Source organism: Nyctibius grandis, chromosome 3, assembly GCF_013368605.1.
Source record: "Nyctibius grandis isolate bNycGra1 chromosome 3, bNycGra1.pri, whole genome shotgun sequence".
NCBI classification, from domain to species: domain Eukaryota; kingdom Metazoa; phylum Chordata; class Aves; order Nyctibiiformes; family Nyctibiidae; genus Nyctibius; species Nyctibius grandis.
Window position 1 is genome coordinate 72,711,424 of NC_090660.1, and position 26,483 is coordinate 72,737,906.

Here is a 26,483-nt window from a genome sequence, read left to right on the forward strand (position 1 = left end):
AAGTTGAGTCTGTTTGGCCCATGACGGTAATTGCTGAGTGATCTCCCTGTCCTTATCTCGATGAACGAGCCTTTCATTATATTTTCTCTGCCCTGTCCAGCTGAGGAGGGGAGTGATAGAGCAGCTTTGGTGGGCACTTGGCATCCAGCCAATCCTTGGGGTTGGAAAGGACCTTTAAAGATCATCTAGTGCAACCCCCCTGCCATGGGCAGGGACATCTTTCACTAGATCAGGTTGCTCAAAGCCCTGTCCAACCTGACCGTGAACATTGCCAATGATGGGGCATCCACAACTTCTGGGCAGCCTGTTCCTGTGTCAAATTTCACGCTACGCCGACAGAGCATCCAATCCACTCTGCTGTTTCTGAAAAGAAACTGGAGCAGTATGATTGATTAAAGGATTAGGATTTCTTTTCTACAAATACCATGTTTCATGGCTTCCAGCACTCAGAAGCCCACAATACCTCCAACAGAGAGAATTTGCTGGAAAGTGAGCAGCAGCTGTGAACTTACAGATCTGAGCTGCAGCCCACAGATTTTACCACTCTAAAATACACTGCAGTAGAGTTAGCATGGTTGTACAAGACTTGTTCTTTCTGAACTATACCAGTAAAAATAATTAGAACTTCTAATTTTTTTCTCCCAAGTAGAAGCTGAATTTAATAAAATATAACAATTTAATTGTAAAGTTTTTGGAATCTTTTGAAAACCAGGTGGCTTTTATCATTAAGGTTTTTTAAAAGAACCTGTAACTAGACTCCTAACTTCAGGTCAGACAGTTCAGTAGAATCATGTGAAGGGGCATTTTAAAGGTGACAACTTGAATGTTTAATTCTTTATTTCAAATTTTGGATCCATTTGAGATAATACCTTTACAAAATCATGTGAAATAATTGTAATATTTCTATATTTCCATAAGAAACAGACCAGTAGCAGAATTATATAGTAATGTATTCTAGATGATATTTAAAGCTGTGAAATTAGATCAGATCTCTCCTTAGAAATCATCCTTTTCATGAGTTTCTAACTAGGCCATATTCTTTGTTCAGAGATAAACCTTGAGACATACGGTCTTTTTATTACTGGTTTTTAGTACTTTTACTGTGGAAGTGTGTTTTCTGCTGAAAAATTGCTTCCTTCCCAATTCATTTAAAATGAAACAGAAAGTGAACATTCAGGGAGTTTTGTTTGGATTGGGTTTTTTTCCATTAGGATGTTTAAATTTTCTGTGTTTGGGTCATAAGTCTTTACTGTGTAATATTCACTTTTCCTGTTGGCAAGAGACAAATTCAGAAATAACAACTTCATTTTTTAAAAGGTTTGTCAAGTTCAGATGTCTGCAGATGGTTACCTTGTTTTCTGACTTGTAAAACTAAGTGCTCCCTCCCCACAGTGTTCTTCATGCTGGGCAAAGACATACCTGATTACAGGTATGACTTAATGCCCTCCTTGTGTTTGCATGAGTAATTGTATTTTTAAAAAAAAGAAAGTATCAAGTTGGCAAAATCTATTTTGATTCCAAACAGGAAAGCAAAGTTCAGTGGAGGGTAGTGAAGGTGTAACTATTTTCTAGGTGTGCATGTCGATGTGCCTTTAGAACTACCCAGCTGTAGCTATCCTGCCATCTCAGAGAAGAGACAATTACTGAAAGAGCTGCAGTGGGGAAGTCTGCAAGGGCCAGGGAGCAATAAGAGGCAGGAAACTTTCTCCCATCCTACTTAATGTCTACACATCTCAAAATTTCACTGCTTTATCCTGTCTACCATCTTCCCCCAGACATGCTTAGCACTGAATTTGTCTATATCTTTGCTATTTAGCATACAGACATTAGCTGTCTACAAGCGAGGAATAAGCTAAATGTAAACATCTACTCTCTTCATGCTTGTCTTCCTCTCCCAAAGGCTGAAAGGGAAATTCACCTTTAAAAACATATTCTTAAAACAGCAGCAGTTGCACCTGAGAATAACACTAACGAACATCCACTACAGTTACCTGTGGACTGTTTTCACAGAAACTAGAGTTTTACAGCAAAATATGCCACATGTTTCTTCAAGGACACCTTCCTCTATGCATCATTGTGCTACACAACTCTGTATAGGACATACTATACTGAAGAGAAATTCTGCATGATCACCAAGGTATGTACAATAAGGTTAGCAAGAATTTACTCCTGTGTTCTTACCTTTATCATCCTTTTCCTCTCCTATCTTTCATCTTGACTTTCTTGCTGGCCCTAATCCAGCAAATATTATGTAGATCCCTCATGTCAATGGGATGCTTGTTGAAATTAAAAAACATGCATGCGTGCTTGTCAAATCAGCTCTGTACCTTTGTAGACTTCTCAGACTTTCAGCTGCCTTCTGGAGTCACACTGACATCCTCATATCACTGCTTTTAAAACCAGTTTTAAAAATAGAAACACTTAAAAAGTGAAAGTGCTAGTTACAGTAGTAATTACTATTATTTATTGTAAAGATTAATGATCTCCAAAGTGTATTGCATTTTGCAGATACTCATCAGCTTGCAGAAAAAGGTCTCATATTGGCAGTGTTTTTCTTTCTTTTTCTCAGGCAAACTGAAAATTGTTTTTCTATTATATTTGACAAAACTCTTCACGTAGTAGTCTTGATTTTCTACATTCAGTATGTATGTAGACTGATGTTAATATTACTTGTCCGTTTACAGTTGTGTCCTGCTGTCGTTCACAACTCTATCAGCCTATCTAAAAGTTGATTATTGTTATTCCCTTTGTCTGTTAATATTATTTCAAATTTGACAGTGAAATTAAACTATCATTTCAAACATCAATATGCTCTCATATCTTTGCAGTGGTCTCATTTTGTTCTTATTTATTAGAGCAATATATATTAAAAATTACATGATGAGGGATTACAGACAAGTCTGATATTAAAGAGTGAACGGATCATTAGGCTTCTCAGTGGCTTTATTAAGTGACCAGATTTCTGTAACATCTGTTAACAGGACCGTTAAGTAATCCACCTAGACTTGAAGTTCTTAACAGAGCCTTTTATAGTTCTCTCTTGAATTAAAAATACATTTCTGGGGAACATATTCAACCATATTGATTAAAGGAACTTTTGTGAGAAATTTATCAGAATGAAAAAAATGTAAGTAGACTTAACACCTCACTGATTTCCTTTGTCATGACAAACATTAAATTATCCAAAAATTACTGAACACCATCAGATACTTCTGATTAATCTCATCAAAGAACTTCAGAAGTTTGATTATGACAAGTGTAGACCTGCTATAGAGAGAGTATGTCAGGGAAAAAGGGGTCCTTGTTCCTGAAATAGTCTCCTGAAAATCCGAAAAAGACTGGAGAGGACAAAAGAAAGCTCTTTTGTGTGAATGTCTGTGAGAGTTATTGAGGTTTGGAGGTAGATTAAGCTGCAAATTAAATTAATCTGATTAAGGCCAGGGTGCAGTGCCTTGCTGAAGAAGGTGATTGTTAAGGCTGCCTTCTTTGACCACAGTTGACAGTTGTTCTCAGGAAAGCACTGTTTAGTCATTAATTTGTACAGATAAATATAAATATATGTATACTTATTTTATATATTCATGTAAATATATAAATATATGCATACTGTGGGTCCATAAATAAAATACAAAGTATGCATATATTTATATATTTACATAAATACATAAAATATTTTACGGAACGTAAAATGTGGACTAATGCCTATAGTCAATCTGAAATGAGTAATTAAATAAATTATATTAACTGAGCTCTGCTACAGCAGGTTCTCTTTTCTGTTGTCGTCAGTGTTTCAGTTCCTCTGCTAGGAAAGGCAGGATTTCAAATTTCATCATCTGAACTTAAAGTTTCTATAGGGACTGTCTTTGCTTTTTTTAAAATGTGTATCATGAAATTCATTTTGGAGACTGTCATTGCTCTGGCAGAATGCAAGCGAGGCCTGTGATTAAAGGATTGCTCTACTAAAGTCAAGGTCATTGTCTGACAGCAAGACAGAATTTGAGGGACTGGCAAAAATATGATGACCTCATATCACAGACAAGAAATACAGAAACAAAAGTGTCATGAGGAAGTACATGTTTCTGGGAGCATCCTGTGCTTCACTGAAATAAAAATAATAAGAAAATAGACCCCTAGCAGTTCAATACACTTATGCTGCTTATTGTTTCATGTCTCATTCTGTATTTGGAAGGCTTCAGGAGAGCTTCAGTGGTACGGATACTCACTTCTTGGCAATCTGCTAGTGGCAGATAGTTTTATTCAATGAGCTGTAGAGGAGTTCACTCAAAAGATGCAGTGAATTAGCACAGCTTTCTGGTTCCCTTTGCACACACTCTAAAATAAAAAATAGGATCTCCTGACGGGAGTTCTAATAAATCATGAGGTTTGATTTCAATATCAGTAAAATTGGGTATTCTTTATGACCTCTGACTTCTAAGCTTTTAGGGTGCACTTAAGTCATTCCCTTTGATCACAGTTAAAAAACAGATGATCCTTTCCTATACCCTGAAAGATCCATGATCACCTGAGATGGAGACTATGGCACGTGGTGCCCTGGATAGCCATGATCTGAACTGGTGATGCAGATGCTTCCCATCTAGATTCCAGGAGCTCAGCTTTAAGAAAAGCAGCAAATAATGCAAGTTATAGCACAGGCTGGAAGTGCCTAGCAGTAGGGCTCATGATTTTTGAAGCTTTTACTCTTCAGCTCACTTTCCTATAACAAGCCAAACTACTTCTTGTAATCTCATGTCCCTGGGAATGAAGGCTTTAACAAAAAATGCTGAACATAACCAGACTTGCCATAAAACAACAAGAGTTGGCAATATCATGAGCAATTGCATTGCTTTGAGCAAGCAAAGCAGAGAACACAACAGCAGTTGCATAAACTGGCCTATTAATCTTTAAAAGTGTTCCTGGATGCAGGTAGGAACATTCTGGTTATTCTCAAAAGAGGGAGTTATTTTTCTTGTCAGAAATTTTAACATTCAAGTGAGTGTTCAGAAGTCTTTTTATGGTGGTTTTTAATGTCATTGGAATCTGGTACAGAACCTTAAATTTAGGACTTGCTCTCTCGTGCATTTATCTCTAGCATAGCATTTATCTCCTTGTATAGCAAGAGATGTTATGGTATTCTTATAGTTGGGACAGAGAGACAGAGCACAGAACCCACCAGAAATGAAGGAAATTATTGAAATTAACCATACTGTTATTGCAACATTGTATTCTTAATCACGCCTTTATCCCCATGCTTTGTCTTTGTTCACAACCACTGTGCACAAAATACAGTTGTTTGGATAATAACGAAGTTAAATCCTGTTTTGGCTAGAGGCTACATTGCATCTGTTCCTCATACGAGATTGTGTGGGCTTTTCGCACAAACTGTGTCTCCTATTCACAGAATCACAGAATCAATCAGGTTGGAAGAGACCTCTGGGATCATCGAATCCAACCATTGCCCTGACACCACCATGTCAACTAGACCGTGGCACTAAGTGCCATGTCCAGTCTTTTCTTAAACACATACAGAATCACAGAATCACAAATTGGCATACATTTCCTTGTAACGTTAGAACTGCCACCCCAAGAAAAAGTCAGTTTTGCAGGGTTTGTCACGTTAGAGCATTCGTCATACGAAAGACAGAAAACTACAGAAGAACGAACAGTTTTAGCATGATCAAGCCAGGCCAGACCTGTCTATTTTACGTGTAGAAATCCAGTCCCCATCAACATTGCAAGAGTCTTCTCAATAGGTATGTGTTTCCTTAACCAGTGTATGTGGAATGCTTGGAGGCTGTATACAGTGGTGAGGTGCTCAGGCACATGAGTCTGACCCTTTCTGCTTTGGGTGTCAGTAAATAAAATATTACAAAATAATGTGGGAAGAGCTTTCTATAGCCGTTTGAGGCAGTTTATCTTTGAGGGAAGGTGGGTTGGTGACAAATTTTAATTTTGTGATATTTCAAATGTATACGTGCATAAATCCATAGGGATCTCAGCAATTTTGTTTAAAAACAACAGCAAAAATTAAAATAAAAATGATAGGTTAAAATGTTATTACTCAGACTCAAAATTGCTTTACATTATAAACCCCTTTTCAAATGTTCATAGTTTTATGGACCTTTTGGACAGAATTTTTTTATGACCCATAATTGGAACTTTTTCACTTTTTTTTTAATACAAAGACTTTTTCAAGCCTTCTTTTACCTATCCTGGCTCTCTGCCCTGGGAAGCTTTCCTACAGCATTTGTGCTGGTGGCTATATATGGCCTGCCAATGCTGTTTCCAGTTCTTCACTATTACAGTTGTGTTTCGATCTTGTCTTGATTCTTCATTTCAGTCAAAATCAGATCTGGCTTAAGTGAGGGACACACCAATCTGTGTAAACAGGTGAGAGCAATTTTCAGACTGCCATACTGTGTTACCTCTCTGGGCTATTTCGCAGACAGAGAGACTGCCACAAAAGGGAGGTAGACCAAGGAAAAGGCATAAACCATGGAGCTGGGATTTGAGCACGGATCTGAATATTGCCAAAGATCAGAGCTCATCTTTAGGGGCAACAATTTTCAGAAAACAGCCCCTTGCTGGTTCTTATAACTTGTTCTTGTGACTAATACTAACACTGCATGAAGACAGCAGTATGCTTCTCTTGTTGACTTCTTTCCTTCTGGCTTTCTAAAACCATTCCACTTTGCTAGTAAGTTTGGTAAATCTAATATTAAAATTGCCTGTTTTGCAAGGCAGGATACAGGTCCCTGAGCATGTGGCAAATTAAACAACACAGAGGAACTTTTTTTAGCATTTAGGTAGATCATCTGCCAGTTTTTGAAATAAATTTCCAAAAGCTCTTTTGTTCACTTTAAAAAAATAAAATAAAATCTGACAACACTCTCTGTAGCCCGAGGAGTAAAAGTAGTAAAAGGAAAAGACAGTACTCCCTAATTCATACATCTTTTTTTTGGGAGGTGTAGGGGTGGGGAGTGGCCTGTAGCCAAATGGGTAAAAAGTGTTGTAGGGTGGATTGATTGAAAAAAAAAATATTAAATCAGTGTAACTTTCTAACAGTAGTTATGTTTGATATGGAAATCCTTTCCTGTAGTCATGGTCTGATGTCATGGTCACAGGATTTTCTCAATCTGTGAACCTCTAATCTCAGTGAGTGGGAACCATGAACCTCTAACCTCACCACCCAAAAGTGACTCTGCCTGTTTACCTCTCTTAACCACTCTCAGCCCATGATGCTGGGGTTACCTCATGGGCTATGTCTAAAGAACTTGATACTGTGAATTTTTGCTTTTAGTGGTAATTAATTTAGGTATATCACATGGTTCCTCTGGTTTAGTGTGCATTGGGTTTGCTACCACAAAGAGATAAATTTGCCAGTTCAGACAGCTGAATAGTCCCAAGAGGGTCAACTCATGTGCTTCAATTTAAGAATGCTCTTCATGTAGTCTCTTCACCAGAGTGCTCAGGATGAGGATGAGATATTGACTGTATTATATTTTCAGCAGCCACCTCAACCTAGAGAGCTCGCCTGGAAGCAGCGTGGTTCGTTGTTCCATCATGTTAGCAGGATTGTCACAATTATTGAGTGAGCTACCTTCGATATCTAGCTCATGGGGCAGGTAAAAACCATCTGTGTAACACTGAATCAAGCGTTAAATGTAAACAGAAAAAAAATTGAATCAATAGTCAATATTCAAAAATTATCATCCTAGTCAAGCACTGTGGGAGCTAGTAACAGAAATTTCCCTATTTGCCAATGGACTTCTTCAGTATTTTCTTCCCAGGCCTTCAAACCAACCTGTTCAGCAGTAGTGAAGGGAGATGGAGCATAACTGGTCACATGCACAGCAAGCTGTGATCAGAACCTGTGGTTTCAGGAAATAACAGGGTGGAAAAAACAAGGTTATGCTGCCAATGGGAGTCTTTGGCTAATAGCTGATGCTCATGCTTCAAAGTACTTCTACAATTAGAGCAGGTATTGTTAATGCTGGAACACATCATTTATATCTAATGAGGATTAATGTCTCCTTGAAATTAGTTACTAAGGAATGTACATGTCCCTTATCCATGCCAACACCACTGCATCTTGACTACAAGCTTAATTGGGTGTAGGAAATTACAAGGAAATGTACTGGGTTTTTTCCTAGTGTTATGCATAGTATCTTTTATTACCTATTGACCAGGTGTTTGATTGAAAATCTTTTCTCCTCCCTGGTAAAAACAGGAACTGGGTAGCAAGTCAGAACTAGAGAATCCTTGTTACTCTTAAGAAATGGGACAGGAACGTTTATTGCCTCAGCCTAACTAATGTTCATTTATAATAAGCATTCTAGTACGTATCAATAAAATAAAAAGTGTTAGGAAGAGCTAGGTACCACAGAAGCAACAGTGAAGTCAAGATCTTTAACATTATGCTTTGCCAGGCCTTTGTGCTCTTGCACCTTTCTGTGAAATTTCAAGTGTTGACTGCTGTCTTGTGGAGGAAAAAGTGCTTCTCCTTCATCCCACTCAACATGCTGTCTTTCTTACAGTTTTCCTAGGAGTATATTTTTCAGATACTAACAAGGAATGAAAGAAATATAAAATAGCATGTCATAAACTAGAAGCATAGAGTGAAAAAAATATTTCTGCAATGTGTGATCATCATGTTACAGCATAATATTTGTTTGTTATACAACGCAATCTTGGTGTGTTGGGTTTTTTTCTGGAGGTTTAGTGCCTTTTTTTTCTTTACATCTGGTTATTTTAGTTGGTCTTAACTTCTCATTAATTTTTTGTGTTGTTGTTATAGGCACTGTACCTAAAGTATACACAAAGGAAAGGAACATCATCCTTATTATTGCTCTTTAGTTTTAAAATAAAGCAGGTTATGCTATTATCTGTTAAAATTTATCTAGATTTCACTATGTAAAAATAGAATCATAAAATCACACAATGATTTGGGTCAGAAGGGACATTCAAAGACCATCTAGACCAACCTCCCTGCCATCAGCAGGGATATCTTTCACTAGATCAAGTTTCTCAAAGCCCTGCTCAATAGAAAATGTCCACTTGAAACCAAATGTAGAATTTAAGCAGATTATACAATGAAATTAAACATTATCTCCAAGCACTTAGCGAACAGTATTATTGGGACTTAAAGGGATTACATCTCACCTAAAAGTACCTGCTATAGCAATGATTTCCAATAATGATCAAAATTAATCCTTGGGCTGACAACCAGCACAAATCCTATACATGGTTTGAAAGCTTAGAAAGCCGTAGACAGGTAACTGGGACTCTACATTAGTAGAAGTGTGATTATTGGGCTGATCCTACGCTCAGGAGCAAACTGTCACGTAATTCCACACGATATTCCTGGAAGTCCTATTATCTGTGTTCTGCCCACTCTTCATTTATGGCATCTGAGAGGTTACCAGCTGAGGAAGTATAGTTCGCCTGCTGATGTATGGAATTAATATCAAGATATATGTTACAAGTTTGAAGCTCAGAAGACAGCAATTTTCATGATTGAAATTTCAATTGTTAAGTGAATTCCAAAGAGACTACTTGATGTCTCTTGTACAGAACCTGAAACTGAGTCTCTTGCTACGAAGCAGCAGCATTCTCCTATAAGAAATAAACAGTTTACATTACATCACCTGCTGAAGACCGAGCATTTTATACACATTTGCTTAATGATTGCTTGTGACATTGGAAAACTTTACATGATCTGTTGAAAAACTTAAACATACAACTGAGAATAAGCCACTTGGGCAGCAAATTTGCCACCATGCACAGGGTTTCCAAGCACTGAGTTCACAAATACTGAAACACTCTCAGAATTTCACTGATATTTAAAACCTGTATACCCAGGCAAAGATTTTTTTAATTTTCTAAACTTCTGTAAATGATGGTAAAGATACGGGGTTTTTTTTTAACGCATGGCAGGTTCGACTCACCTTATGGATTAAGAATCTCCAAGAAGTTAGAGAGGAGTGTGCTTCAGCCACTAGAAAAAAAGGAATTGATTTTTGTCAGGCTTTCTTTTATTGATTGGCAGTTTAACATTTATCAGCTCAAACAGCTTAGGGCTGCCATTTTGTGAAGCGGTATTTTAGAGGTCAAGCTAATGCATCAGGTGGTTTTGTTTGCATTTCTAAAACTGATCTTTGCTTGGCCATCATTATCTGCTTTTACCTGCTTTGAGGACTCCAGACATAATACACATAGTGAAAAGCAATTATGAAAAGCTCTTCTCCCAACCTTTATCCATAATTTCTGAATAATATTTTTTTAAAAAAGCAGCGAGTGCTGTGATGACATCTCTTTTGGTTTTAATCAAAGAATTTTAACTATAATATTGCTGTTTCCTTCTCTCACTGCATCACCAGCAGCCTTGCAATATGGACATGACCATCTAGTTAAGCATCTCAAAACATGACCATCAAGTCAAGCAATTTTTTTTTAATCACTCCAAGAACCAAATGTAACAGTGTTCCAGAACTGAAAGATTTTATTTATAAGAGGGTTTGTACTGATCACGTGACAAATTCTTACATTTTAAATGTGTTGGCAACATTTATGAAGCTGTTTCCGTATGCAAATTTACCGTTTTTCTTTCCTATTGGCCATGAACTCACCAAGCACAAACACTGAAACATGGCATAATAATAAAAGCCTAAAGACAAAAAGAAAAAAAGAGGAAAAAAAACTGAGAGCGAAGAATGTTCTGACACCAATGGCATGGACATCACAATTTATTGCCACTGTTGTGATAACAAAGTGTTACCTCGCAATATTTGATGCACGCTAACCCACATGGCCAATCCGTATTCCTACTCAACAGAGTTACTGAAATAGAGTGAATATGTCTGTGTTGCTTGACAAATGTAATTTCTTACAGATGACAATTGTTAAAAGCCTTTGATAGCAGTGTGCAATCTCTGGCATTGTTGTACGGAGAAAGCCTCAGCTATTTCCTATGACTATATATTTATAATTATATTTTCATTAAACTGAATTGTCTGTCAGCTTCTGATTTCACAAGTCATTTTCATATTGCAGCTGAAAATTTTCTAAAAGTAGTATCAAGGAATGACATGCAAAGTCAAAACACAAATGCCTCATCAACTGCAACTAATGCTCCAGCAAGTCTGCATTTTTGAAGGTAAAAAGTTATGGAGAGCAAAGCAGCAAATCACAATGGCAGATTTCTTGCTGCTAACTAGCAGTAACAGAGACTGGCAGGATGCAATTCACCTGTTAATTTTCAGGTGTGGCCAGACTAAAGGCAGTTAACAGAGGAAAACACGAGAACTCCCGCAAGTGGAATCTACACCGAATGTCACTTTGGTCAGGGTGAAAATAAATGGCTGCAGACAGACTGACGGGACAGATTTTCAGAGTGGGATGCAAAGGACGAATCAGCATCACGGCAGTGCTGACAAACTGGCGTGTATGGAAAGGGGGGTATTTTGTGGGCATACAACTGACAATTTTGCACAAATTTTTTGCAGCTGCCTTGGAGTTGAGATGGGGAAACATGGAAACTTAAATCAGAATTAATTAATTGAAGTATCAGTATAACTAATCCCACATTTATCTCCAATGAGGAGGTTATTTTTTGGCATTTAAATGGCATCCATTCAACTTCAGTGTATTTGACTTGAGCATGACCTAAAGACTTAAATCTGTTGTTAATTCAGATTAATTTTCCTGATTGTACTTCGTAGATAAGCTGTTAGAACGTCTTCGGTGTGTTAATATGTTTGCCACTTTCACTGCTCCAAGTAGACATGGGATTATGTTAACTAAAATGCACAGATATTACATGTACTGTGTGGGCTGCAATGCAGCCAGTACGTGTTACTGTAGGTTTAAGACCTGGTCGAACAAGCTGTGGTTGAGGCTGAAGATCATTTGAGTGAAGAGAAGTTTTTGCGTGTATTTTAAACCCAGATCAGTTCATGGAAGCAGGTTTCTTAGCTAAACTGAGATGATGGTAATCTGGACAGGGGGCAGAGGGGAGGAAAGAGAGCAGGGTGGTTGGCTGGAGACAAGCTTTCATTTGAGTCTTTGGCAGCTGAAACAGTCTTTCCGACTGTGATCCTACTTAAAATAATAGTTATAATTTATAGTTATTACTTTAAATAAATATGGTGGAAGTTTGTTTTAGGTTGTCTCCAGTACCATGGGGTAAAACTGTCTCTGTTGCCTGTTAAAAAAAATAATTCTTAAGTGACATCCCAATCAAGTAACAACGAAATTGCTTTTCAGGCTGTAAGTCTGTGAGATGTAGGATACGCGCCGTGTTTTGTACAGTACCTGGTATGACGGTTCTTCTGCCAGACAGAAGCTCCTATGCACAATTAAAAAATAAACAATGAATGTTTGCAATTTCCTCTGTCCCCTTTAATGGCCTACTTTCATGTTAAAATTACTGGGATGAGCAGGAAGGCAAGTTATTTATCTCCTTTTCCTTATAATAATTGAAAGCATCTTTTATTTCCCTTGCTTTACCTCAAATAACACAAAGTTAGAGGTTTTCACCCATTTTCCCTCCCTGTCTCCTAGGAAACCGATCTCATGACTTTCAACATCTCAATGCACCGCTCTTGGTGGCGGGAACACGGGCCTGGCTGCATACGAAGGGTGGTGCGTCCTTCTGCTCCTGGCATCCTAGACGATTACTCCTATGTCTCCGTGACAGGCTGCATAATTGATTTCCAGTACCTAGAGGTCATTCACAGCGCTATCCAAATACTCCTCTCCGTAAGTTCCCTTTTCTCTTTGTACTCAGATTCTGGTGGTCCTTTTGCATGCAGCCTGCTACTGTTGGGTCTCTCTGTCCTGAAAGGAGGCTGTAGTAGTTGATGGATAGCAGCACTGATTTGTAATTGTATTTTGAGTTAGAGAATTATATTCATGTTATTAAAAGATGCACTGCTCTTCTCTTTATGTATCCCATAAAGCTCTGTACAGGCATAGTCCCCATTCTGGCCTTTGCTGGGACAGGTAAAAATTAACTTGAGTTCTTGGCTCTCATTCATTGCAACATGTACAGCAAAGGAGAGCAGACTTGTCCAAAATTAATTTGCCTAAACCTTTCTGAAGTTCACAAAAATGAGGGTATTTATTCAGCCCTGAATGTAAATATATTTTACATGATACTTGGCTAAGTTTCTTCCCGAAGGGAAATATGGATGTAACACTTGAAAAAGGTCTGGGAAGTATTAGGAATTAAAGTACTCATTTATATTTAACCATGTTATCTGTTCTTTCCTGGGATCTGGCGTTATTGAAATACTCTGCCTTCGTGACCCACGTTTTGTAGTTGCAACACCAGTCAAAAACTGCAAGTACAAGAAGACATTATAAAAAGTTTGCAGTGCAGGGAAGCGCTGGGGCTGGATGGGTTACTTTGGGAGCAACTGCTCAGTCTTGGCCACAGTGTTTCCTCAGTCTGATGGCTGTTTCTGCTGGTGATTAAAAGACTGTTTGGCATGAACTGCGCGTGATCACCTAGAAGCGGTACCTCTTTCTCTGCATAGCTGTGTGTAGTACGTAGCAACCAGCCCACCTGGAGTGGGTGCACGGAGGTCTGATATACCTCAGACATCCGGACCTATTCTGAGAACATAAATGCTTGTGGCTAGTGGTCCTAACCATGGCCACCAGTGCTTGTCAGACAGTGGGAGAAGAGATGCAGTCTGTAGCCCACACCTACTAGTCAGGTGAGCTACTTACTCTGAGCAGCCAGAAAGGCTGGATATTCCTGGTCTATTCAGTACTTCAAGCTGTTTTACTAACTGACCAGTGAATACTGCCACTAGCAAAGTAAAAGGGATCTGTAGTATAAATCTCACTCATTAGTTAAAAATTATTTTCCAATTTTAATTTTTACATTTTTTCGAGATAAGGACATTTCTCTTTTGAAAGGAAAAAAATCAGTGTATGTGGTTACATCTATCATCCCGTCCAGCTGTCTAGAATGAAGTAGTCTAAAAGTTCAAGATAATTTCTCTGCGTTACTAAATGCCTTTTGTAAGATGCCAAGTAGTTTTTCCTTGCTGCTGCTTTTAAACAAAATTTAATAAACTTGCATCTTAGAGGAGTGATTAATGAACTTCTGCCTGACAATCCAGATCTGAATTAGTGCTCTTGGTTAGCGCACCAGTGACATCACATGCACCTACACAAGCCATGTGTCTGCTCCTAGCCTATCAGCTTCTCAGGGACCAGTGACATCACAAGCACCTACAGAAGCGACCTTCTGACTGTCGTTCAGTCAGGCAGCAAAGACATTGGGTCAGGATCTTTTGCAGTGAAGACAAAATTCATACACAGCCCTGTGTATGTCAACATCCATTATGATATTCCTGTGAAAGCAGGCCTTGTAGAAGAATTTTGCACACTACATCTGCAAAGCTTAACTGAAAGCACCTTCCTCACTCTTGTGGGGGCCTGATACTCAAAGCAGGTTGCTTCTCCCATGAGCTCTTCATTGCAGTAAATTCCCCTCGCAATGCAGTGTCGTTCAGTCTGCTTCAGTGAGCCTGTACAAGGGAAACTGAAGTGTGGTTGGTTTAAAAGGCGAAAACCATAAATAATTCCAATACTTCCTCACTTCTATAAGAAAAAATGTATTGTGTGTGAAATTTTTCTAGAATTTTTGTGATTAGAAACAAATTTAGAGTTCAGTGGAAATACAGCTGGTTGTTGAAATCAGGAACTGTTTTCTTCTGCACTTACCAGTGCAGTACAGTTCTGGTCAAAATTTACCAAATGACAGGAACACAAATATTAACATTAGAATAATAGAATAAAAACATTTAATATATAGAAACTAAAAGAAATATGAAAATGGAAAAGTATAAAAGTTATATCATAATTATAAAGCATAAGATGTAACAGGCTTTCCCTTTCTTGTGGAGTGACTAATTGCCTGAAACAATCATAAATAAATACTGGATATAATTCATTGCAAGTTCAGAATGTGCCAGGAACTTACAAGGCTTGACTGTGAATTAAATAGTTGCCAGTTTCAGATACTGCTTTGGACTGATATACACAATGTTAAAATTAAAATCCCATACACAAAACAAGGTTTTCCTCCAGTCTTATTATCTTGCTATCCCATCTGTGATGCGTTATGATTAGCATACCATGAGTCTGTACTTCACTTTTCATTCTGTATTGTAATTTAGGCTTGTTTAATTTACTGTCACACAGGACAGAAGTCACCACCTAGATTATCAGGCTTGTTGCAGTTTCCTCCCGTTTTCTGAGTCCTGTTGACCCGAGGAAGTTCCCATTCATTATGGACGCATAACTGCTTTCCTAATTGGGGTACCAATTTCAGTTGTTAGTTAAAAGGTCATTTGGGTTGTATTTTTACAGTACTGAAGAATTGTAGATCAGAAGATACTTCTTTTTTTTTCTTTTCCTAGTAGCTAGTCCTAAAAGTAGCCTATTCCTTTTTGGACCTTACAACCTACTTAATTTTCATAACATTTTTATGTAGCAATAGTAGCATAACAAACCATTTTACAGTCCAACAAAAACTTTATTGGCATAACAAATCATTTTATCATGCTAACCCTTGTCCAAACGACTGGGACGGTGAGCACTTCCATTTGGTAGGGAGTTAGAGCCTCTGTAAGAAGAAATCCCTCCAGGGGTAAATATTGGATACCTGTCGAGATATGTAACTCACTAGCAGCAGTTCTTCATTTTTGAAAGGTGACTTTTTATTGAAATCTTTTTTTTTTAACTGGTATAAAAATTTTTATATGCACAGAATGCTGCAGCTGTGATTACGTTAGACCTTGCTTCAGAGAACAGGCTTGTCAGTTATTTATTTAATTCTAACACAGTAAGGCTCTTTTTGTATTTGCTTTATAGTTGTTTCTAAAAAAAAGTATCTTTTATTGGTGAAACAGTAAGTTTGTGTCTCATCCTGATTCTGGGTGGCTGTTGAAATGACTGGGAGTTGAAGGTGTTAAGCATTTCTTCAAATTGGGAGAAAATCAAGAGAAATATGAGAGTGCAATTAGTGGTAAAGAAGAAATATATTTAAATTGTGTGTTTAAAATCTACTATATTTGATGTGTAGGGCACAGTGCATATTATTTTGATGAATAAATCCTTCCGCACAACACCTTTAATTTTAAAATGCAAGGCAGATCATCTTTACTGAAACCTGAATTTTTGGAGAACAAATGGATATTACAGTCAAAATGGTGACAGCTTCGCAACTTTGAGAAAGGACCTTCCTACAGTCTTTTTTGTAACTTGAAAATAGATAATGCACTCTGAGAATGTTAAGTGCCAGGTAGACAGTGGTGTTAATAGCCTGAGATTTAAAAATTTCTCCAAGCGCAAAGAATATTTATTAGACCCTGAGCCTAATATCATAGTAAGCTTGTCCACAGCTACACTGTGAAGCAGAGACCCCCCCAAGCTAGTGTTCACCAAGCTAGCCCTGGAATTAGCAGCCATATAAATTCATCAGTGCTGGAAACCGCAGTGAATTAATTTTGTCAGAGCAACAAGCTGACACAACCTGACTGCTTCTGGGGACGGGAGCTACTACCTTCTCACAACACTGCATTGCACAAGGTGAGGTTAACTTTCCATGTGGGTCTCATCATATTCCTCTTCACTGTATGGAACAGCCATGCCTAAAATCTAGATCTCTGAAGGAGAGGGGGAAAAACAAAGAAAGAAAAAACCCTAAACCTAAAAACATGCAAAACATTCAAGCTGTTTGGCATGTTGATGCTGACTGAATGCAGGATGTTCTGAAGAAAAGAACTGGCTTACGTAGCAGAGGTCCATCCGTTGCCTCTCATAAGTGACAATTAGTATAACCTCTGGGTGACTGCTGGACCTACAGATGAGGAACACTCACAGAAAAAACACTCCTGGAGAGTCACCTGGTTTTCACTGCAGTGTAAAGCCAGGCAAAGATGTGATATAGAGAGATTAAGAGTATTGAATCTTTTCCATAGCAGAGTTAAAAGCAATGAACATACCTGCCTAAGGTGAAGTCAGGCACTAATTAATGGGCAATAACTTATCAACCAGTAACACTACCAAGCACAAAACTTAGCCAGAAAAATATATTACTTTCTACAGAATATAATGAAGTTGTAATATCACAAGTGTAAGAAAAAGCACACCTGGCAGCCAAACTGGGAGTTGGATACTGTGGTCGCTATGAGTCTGAACGATTCTCCTGCAAGATGCACAGACTACATCTATACACATAAATTAAGCATGCCAAGGGAACTGGGTACTGAGGCCAGCTGGCTCAGAACAGCTCACATCTCTGCTGATGGTCTCAGCCTCCAAAACAGGCTGGTGTGTTCAAGCCATTCAGTGGGAAAAATCCCTGGACTGTTCTGACCAAAACTATGCCTGGGAACTGTTTGGGGAGATTGGTGGCTGGACCAGGCCAACCTCATGACCGTGTAGCATGACCATGGGTGATGGTGTGCCAGTGCCAGGGACGCTCCCAGGCATGCGGGAATTCCCTCCTATTGATGCAGCCGTAGTGGGCAAATGTCTAGCCACAGTTTGTTGCTCAGAGTGGACCGAGGCAGGAGCTGGCAGGAAGTAGTTAGATGGTCTGTTTACCTAGAGGGATGTAGAAGAACATTTTACTTTTTAAATCTCTGCCAGAGAAACTTATCTCCTACCTTTTTGGCATGGTAGAGAAAGGTGTGTTTTCACGTGACATCTAGTGATTACAGTGAGATTTATGACGTTTATAGAGATGGTGTTGGGTTTCCATTCAGGGGCATTCTTTCCTGTTAAGCTCTTCTACCATCCTGATGAGGGAATGCGTGAGCACCTCCAGCCCTGCATTAAGGCACGTACATCTGTCTTGTGTCTGTTGTTCTGCCACCTTCTCCCCAGATGAAAAATGGGACGTGGAGCTGAGACTTTGGATAAGGATTTCTGCTTCTGAATGTTCTTTCATTCTTGGACGTGTGCCCTCTTAATGTGCAGACAGAAAACAAAGCTGAAAACACCTTGAAGATGCTAGCAAAAGTAGTGGAGCTGCTTACCATGGTTTTAGTCTGAAACTCGTTCTCTGGTGCTGTAGAGACCATTGGGGCCAAAACCATTGAAGAGTTTGAAATTGAAGTTGTTGTTCTTCAGTCAATATGTCTCTCTTGTACTGGGGAGCCCAGAGCTGGACACAGCACTCCAGGTGTGGCCTCACCAGCACTGAGCAGAGGGGCAGGATCACCTCCCTCCACCTGCTGGCATTGCTTTGCCTAATGTAGCCCAGCATATCATTTGCCTTCTTTGCAGCAAGGGCACATTGCTGACTTGTGTTCAACCTGGTGTCCACGAGGACGCCCAGGTCTTTTTCTGCAGAGCTGCTTTCCAGCTGGGTGGCTCCCAGCATATTTCAGTGCATGGGGCTGTTCTTCCCCAGGTGCAGGACTTTTCACTTCTTCTTGTTGAACTTCATGAGGTATGTTATGCTAAAAAAAAAAATAATTATATCTCTAGTGCTTACCTCATTTTCTGTAAAAATAGTACTTACCTGTCCAAAAGATTCATAATTATGAATGTAAATTTATGCTGAACACTTCTAAAAATCTGATCATTTGTGTTCTTAGACTTGTCATCCTTATATTTGCAGGTTCCCCTGTTTTAGTTAACCAGGTAGGATGATTTTAAGTATTTTGAATTTTCATTATTATTATTATGACAATTAATAATAAGACAAACACCTCATCATAAAGATCATTACTTCCTTTTTTTTTGAGGAAATAATTCCTCTTGCTTTTTCCTCACAGTTCTCTGATGTCCTGTATGTGTATTCTTCTCCCCAGAACATACAGCATCACTACCATAAGGAAATGAAAAACAATGTGATCTGATTACATTATTTCTGGATATCTGTCACCAGTCAGTGCCTCATACTGACACCTACAATTGCCTCACTTTGTGAATTATTTCTGCCCTGCTGTCTTCAAAGAATCTGCCAAATTTCGATTATTTAATAAGAAAATGAATTATGACATTTGGTAGACTTAAATGCTTTTTTTATCAGAGAAAAATAGAATTTAATTAACAATCATATTTAGCACAACAGACATTAAAATGGAGGTTATGAGTCTCATGTAAATGATTAATCAAGGGAAACATTATGGCTATTGAGCTATAGAGAGACTAAGATCAGGGGCAGAACCAGAGTGACTTAATGAAGTTTAGATCATTGACTAAGCTTTTAGTACTGAGCCTTAAGTTTGAGTCCTTTTTGGGTTAATGTAGATGGCTCTTGCTCTATCCCTCATGTTAAGAATTGCCTTCTCTATGCCATTTGTAAAGCTCCAGGAGTTGCTCCAGAAGAGGTTGCGAAGCAGCTCTTGCCCCTCCCTTCAGGCAGCCAGAGCTGCAGTTTGGTTCGTATTCGTTTACATGTAACAAAAGGGCTAATGATATCACTACATAATGTGGTTCCTCCAGGGCACTGCAGCAGCCCCTTTTTTCCCATTAGTTATGGCCCGGTTATTTTTATAATTGCGCAGAAAGAGATGCTAGGAAGCACATCGTGTACGTTGTTCTCCAACGAAAATCCCTGTAGGGGCAGACACCAGGGCTCAGGCAGGTTCCTTGCTCTCTTTCCATTTCTTTAAGTGACATGTGATTGATTAAGCAAGCTGGGCAACATAATCATGTGATAGAAAACATGAGGTAATTTAACATTAAGGGCTACAAGATGATACAGGAGTAAAATATAGTTGTCCTGAAGGTATTACATCTTTTCTTGAATTTTTTTGCATGCAACTTTTTCACCATCTTGTTTAGGAATCAGTTAACATTTCCATGAGAAACAATTGCACAAGTGGCATGGAAAATTAACTTTGCATTGTCTGCAGAGCTGAAGTTCAACATTACTGCAAAGAGGGTATGAAAGATATACCTATTCTTCATCATCATCACCATCATAGCCAGGAACAGTTGTCTCTTAGCCACGTGAACAGGGCTGTTGGCTTCTCAAAGACTCATTATTAAGTTTAATGATCACCAAATCATTAAATTCAGAAGAATGTTTTCAGCCTGAGCAATGTTACAGAGGAGCTGTTGGTCTCTGGAACAGACTGCGGAGAAGATGGCTTGTACAAATGGCTTTTGAAGTTACCTCCAATTTTTTTGTAGTAGTTGCCTTATTGCATTTTTATGGCAATCTATGCCTTGTGCAGTGCCTGCAGTGTTTATAGTATTAGATCAGGAATGCATACAGCCCTTTGCCAGTATCAAACCTTCTGCGTTAAAAAAATATTACCAAGACAAACAAAATTAGTGAGAGACACTATCTGCACCTACGTTCTAGAAATGGCCTTGTCCTTTGTTGTTAGGTTTAGTTAGACCCCGTTATGCATGGTTGTGCATAGGTAGTAAAATACACAAGTATTTTTGTCTAATTACCAGTCTGGGTCAATAAAGGAACTACATGAGACAGAATCAAGAAAAATCTTTGGTTTTTTCATCTCAGTTGTCCTTTCCGGGGGGCATCTGCTTTTTGAAGCAGCTCATTTAAAGAAACTAAACCCCCTCATTTATTCATTAACTGTTATGATATGGATTTGTAAAAAAAGAGTCAGGCAGCTTCTGCAGCAGAGCTGGCTAAAGGTGAGGGGATAGGGGACAGCATTTAAGCACTAGTAATATAGTAGTGCCTTCACCTTGTCAACTAATCAATATGAGAACTAAATTATTCTAGACATGTTGCAGTACTTGATACAAATTTGTTTTCTATTTTACATGAAAATTACTATGGCATTTTTTTCAATATTGTACAAAAATTTTGGTGAAATTGTGTGCAGGTATGGAATATTTTTGTTTACACAGGAAATATTCAGAGAAAAATAAAAGTTGTTTGCTTATTTTATTTTTTTTGGAGTTCGTTAATATTTCAATAAAAAAGATGCAGAAACACTGGAGATAAATGGAAGATTTGGAAAATATCAATTTTATTTCCCTTCAACTTTTGCCCAAAATTACCTCCCCCATGGCAGAAGCAGTGTAATAGACTATATTTCTGCAACTTAGTTACTGTAATCCTCAGTTAGATACTTTTCATTCAGATCCATTTCCGTATTTTCAAGTTGACCTGAACTGACACTGAACAGGGAACTGCAGCAGCCTGGTGCACAGTAAACTTGGTGGTTGCTGATTCCAATACAAGGCAGCACCTCTGCAAATAGGCAGGAGAGGTGGCGGAAGCGGTAAAGACGTATTAAAATGCCTTGTCAAACTTGTATGCCTACGTGCTATCTTTAGAGCTGAGCAGAATGCTCAATTTATATTACACAAGGAATTTGGAAATTATAAAAGAAAGCACTGTTCTGCACTGGAACGAAGATTAGCAATTTAAATGTTTTTTTAGAGAATGAGGAAATCCAACATTTTTTGTTTAGAAAAACTGAAGCAGTATTTCCTTTGTACTCTAGGGATAGTTTATTGAGTATATTGTCTGAAGCTGTGAACTGTGTGATGGACTACTGAGACACCAAATATCCTGGAAATTCCCGTTTAAGCCAGAGCACGGTGCTCCCAAGGATATTTGTGTTCATAACTCTCAGGACACTTCTGATCTTTCAGCAACCTCTGTGGCAATCAGTACAGTATAGTTTCCTCGGAAGGTGGAATCACATTCATACCTTTCTGCCAAGCTGCAGTTCAGTGCAAACAGCTCTGCTCCATCTCCAGCAGTATGGTGCATCAGGTCTGCTCCAGCTGCAAAGCCGAACCAAGCAGGGAAATGAACTCCTCCTCTAGGCTAAGTGTTTGCATGGTGACTGACAGCTCTGGCTGAATAGGCTTGACTTTGTTGGTTTTTTTTTTATTTCCATAAAATGCAATTCTAATTAATTTTTACATGCAGACATGCTTTTAAAGAATTAAAAGGTGTTTTACTAAGAGGGTCTGATTCCTTAGCCTGCATCTGCACATGTAGTGTAAGGGATGCAGGCAAACCAGAGGCAAACCTCACGCTACAGTCTCGCTGATCCTAACAGCAATAGATCTATGCTCACTCACACTCACCAGAATGATTCCTTCTGCATGTAGTAGTTGATAACCATGTGACCAGACTTTCTTATACGGGGGGGAAATATTCACTGATTAAAACCCATCTCTGTGTGAGCTTCTGTCGACAGGACATTTTTCTTTTAATCATGTACTGAATTCACAGCCTAGCTCTTCCATTAAAATATGTCACCTGAATGTGACCTGACTGCAGAAAAAATTCTTTTTTTCTCTCAACTATGGTCCCAGGTGATTTGCATCACTCTTTGTTTTGTCCTAGGGAAATATGAGAAGCCAGAGCAGGGATATCACTAAACAAGCAGTGAAACAGCTCATACTTCTCAAGCTTTGAGGGAATGATTTGGTTTTCACCAAGGAAGAAAGTCAATGTGCATATGTGCTTCTCTCAGAACAACTAACAGAAAGACAGACAAGGTTTTCTGGGAAAATATATTTTGATTTAGGAAGATTGCAATCCAGAGTAAGTTTTAAAAGGCCTGTGTTCTGTAAATGCTGCCTTCATAAGCTTTTATAGTTAATGCTTCTGGCCCAAATGCTGCAATATATCTATGTGTCTTTGGCTGTTCTTTGTTAACAACCTAGTATTGTAGAAACTGTTGAAAAACTTCTTTTAACTGTTTCCTTTATATTTCTGCAAAGCGAAGCAGGGATTCCCATCAGCAGGTGCAAGGTCCAGCCCAGGGTGTGTTTCCCCATCACTCACGTAGGTGACAGGTTTGGAAATGGGGCACGGTGGACTCGTTACGAGGCCATTCCATCCTCTGCTACAAATATCTGCTTAGCTCCTATCAGCTCTCCTGTGGAAGGTGCTGGGCATGGAAACTGCCCAGTTCGTGCAAAATCCTCTGACACGGTGTGTGGGGAAAGGCACCGAGCTGCAGTAGTAATGCCAGAGAGGTTCTTCTGCTACTTCAGTGCCTGACAGAGGAGATGTCTGCCACAACATTCTTCAGAATAGGTGTGTGCGTAGCTGCGTGGGGAAGGAAGGAAAGCGGGGTTTATAGCCCACGAGACTCATCCACACAGGTAGCAGAGAGCAGAGTTTGGGTCACACTGCAATATAACAAGAGAGTTTATACATGAGTACAGTCAGGATGCGTGTTGATAAGTACCTAAGAAGTGATGCTTTACAATATCACAGTCGTAATTTATGTAGAGTTGCCTGATGAATTTTCCTTTTTTTTAGTTTGAATTTGTTTTTTCAGTGGTTGCCAGTCTTGCCTAAGGGAGGAAGCACTTTTAATACACTTTTATAGAACAAAAGAAATGAGTCTCATATCATGGAAAGAAAACCGATAAACACAGGTGAGAAGGATGGTGGTTGAGGTTGTGGCTAGGAGTAATGATATATAAGGGTTTTTGTGTTCTCTGAAGGTTCAGAATACACAGAGACTGAGTGAAACGGATGCTTGAGGCATTTCGGTGCTGTGGTTTGATTATGATTTGAACAGGTAAGATTGCTAGTGGTCTTGAAAGGGAGACTGATGTGAATTACTTTGAAGCTTGTAAGTTTTTGTCTGGTGTCAGTAACTATTCTGAGAGAACAAAATCATCTTAAAGTAGAAGCCTGAAAAGCAAATTTCATTTCTTCTCACCATTGTGTATTATGTAGAAGGCTTCGGTTGAAACAATTGCTCACATGGAGTGACAAAAATGATGAATAATGGTGTTGCTCTGTAATTCTGATGTTCGTCTGAATCAAAATGATAATCAAATAAATCAGGTGCTGTGAAAGACATCTGCTAGATCTCTGTCTGAATCTATGATTAGGTAAAGATTTTTCAAGAACTCATTCCTAGTGATATGGAACTTTTCTAGCTTAACTTTCCATTACCTCCTATGTAAATGCCTGCTATGTAGATTAATTGATAATCATTGCGAATGACAGTAAAAAATGGTAGATAATTAAACAGCCTCTTAAAAGAACACGATCATTTCCATTTTTATTTGTGATTAATTTATTTTTATCTTGTTTATTAACTTAAAATGCACCTGATTGATATATTCACACATGTACATGTATACAGATTCAAATAAATAGTTAAAATATAAAGATCAACATAGAAAACTAAAGATACATTCTGGTCACTTACACTAGGTAGCTTGAGTGTTTATTCAAATAACACACTGATTTCCAGAAAGAGTTCTCAAGAGTGAAATCCTACATGGTTGGTATTTAAAATACCCTCTCCATCACCTGTAGGCTTTTCTTACAAATTTGATTTTCTTGGAAGCTCTTGTCACTAACGGCCAGGGATTGCCAAGGTCCTTCTCCCTGGGTACTGATTTTTTACTCAGGCAAGCAGGGGAAGTTTTTCCTCATATTTAAGTGGAACCTCCTGTGTTCCAGCTTGCACCCATTGCCCCTTGTCCTGTCAAGGGATGTCACTGAGAAGAGCCTGGCTCCATCCTCATGACACTTGCCCTTTACATATTTGTAAACATTAAGGAGGTCACCCCTCAGTCTCCTCTTCTCTAAGCTAAAGAGACCCAGCTCCCTCAGCCTCTCCTCATAAGGGAGATGTTCCACTCCCTTAATCATCTTCGTGGCTCTGCGCTGGACTCTCTCTAGCAGTTCCCTGTCCTTCTTGAACTGAGGGGCCCAGAACTGGACACAATATTCCAGATGCGGCCTCACCAGGGCAGAGTAGAGGGGGAGGAGAACCTCTTTTGACCTGCTAACCACACCCCTTCTAATACACCCCAGGATGCCATTGGCCTTCTTGGCCACAAGGGCACACTGCTGGCTCCTGGTCATCCTGCTGTCCACTAGGACCCCCAGGTCCCTTTCCCCTACGCTGCTCTCCAACAGGTCTGCCCCCAACTTGTACTGGTACATGGGGTTGTTCTTGCCCAGATGCAGGACTCTACACTTGCCCTTGTTATATTTCATTAAATTTCTCCCCGCCCAACTCTTCAGCCTGTCTAGGTCCCTCTGAATGGCTGCGCAGCTTTCCGGCGCGTCAGCCACTCCTCCCAGTTTTGTGAGGGTGACCGAACACTGGAACAGGCTGCCCAGAGAGGTTTTGGAGTCTCCTTCTCTGGAGACATTCAAAACCCGCCTGGACGCGTTCCTGTGTGATATGGTCTAGGCAATCCTGCCCCGGCAGGGGGATTGGACTAGATGATCTTTCGAGGTCCCTTCCAATCCCTAACATTCTGTGATTCTGTGTGATTCTGTGAGTGAACAGGAAAGATCCAAGTGTTTCATTATTGCTTCTTCTCCCTTGCATCTTCCTGGGACCATGATTTCACCAGTAACACCACCTGAAGGTGCTCTCCCTGAACCAGCCCCCAGAGGAGCAGTAGTTTTTTCTGAGTCCAGAACCCAACTGGAGTGCAAGCTTTGCATTTCTTTTACTTCTCCACTTTATTTCCCTATTTTCTCTGCCACTTGTACAGTGAGATCTGGCTTAGCTATATACAAGGGCACCTGTTGCCTATACTGCTATGACTCTGTCATTGCTTTTGGCAGCTAAAATCAATTTTCTTGTAGAATCATAGAATAGTTTGGGTTGGAAAGGACCTTGAAAGGTCATCTAGTCCAACCCTCCTGCAGTGAGCAGGGGCATCTTCAACTAGATCAAGTTGCTTAGAGCCCCGTCCAACCTGATCTTGAATGTTTCCAGGGATGGGGCATCCACCACCTCTCTGGGCAACCTGTTCCAGTGTTTCACCACCCTCAGTGTAAAAAATTTCTTCCTTATATCTAAAAGTCCTATCACAGCAGGCTCTGCTAAAAAGTTTGTCCCCATCTTTCTTATAGGCCCCCTTGAGGTACTGGAAGGCTGCTCTAAGGTCTCCCCAGAGCCTTCTGTTCTCCAGGCTGAACAACCTAAACTCTCTCAGCCTTTCTTCATGAGAGGTGATTTTTCTTTTTTTAATTCAAATTCTTCCTTGATATCTTACATATCAAATGTTTTGACAGTTTGTTTTGCTAACTCAGTACTAAAAAACATATACAAAGAGATGGATTTTACAGCAAAAAATAAGCCAGTCTTAATATGATGCAAAACCCCAGTTCACAGTTAAATACTATGATAATGAGCAAAGATTTTATTAACATCTTACCCCTTCTTAGGCTCAAAATACCTTTTCTATCCACATAACAGCATTTACAGGCACTGTTTAATGCTCAGTTCCTTACATCCACAAGACCCCCCTAACCTTGTTTCCATCAGCCCAAGAGACAGCAACAGTCCTTGTGCAGGAGAATAGCAACACAGTATCAATATTAATTGTCCAGGGACAACTTTATGAATGTTTGTTGGCAGTACTTGCAATTTTTTTTTTGTGGGGAGGGAACATTTTAAATAATATTTGAAGTTTTGAAGTTTTTGGCTTTTTCCACATTTTTGTGGGTTTAATCATTTTTTTTTTGCTAAAACTAGCACAGAACTTTTTCTTTAGTACTTTATTTA

At 39.1% G+C, this 26,483-nt stretch overlaps 1 protein-coding gene across 1 annotated transcript in view; it reads left to right on the forward strand.

Annotated features, from left to right (window-relative positions):
• Positions 1 to 26,483, forward strand: part of NKAIN3 (sodium/potassium transporting ATPase interacting 3) — a 412,976-nt gene that overhangs the window by 302,728 nt on the left and 83,765 nt on the right. Inside the window, exon 4 of the mRNA XM_068396231.1 lies at positions 12,559 to 12,756. Coding sequence (XP_068252332.1) covers positions 12,559 to 12,756 — 198 coding nt within the window. The remainder of the gene's footprint in view (positions 1 to 12,558; positions 12,757 to 26,483) is intronic.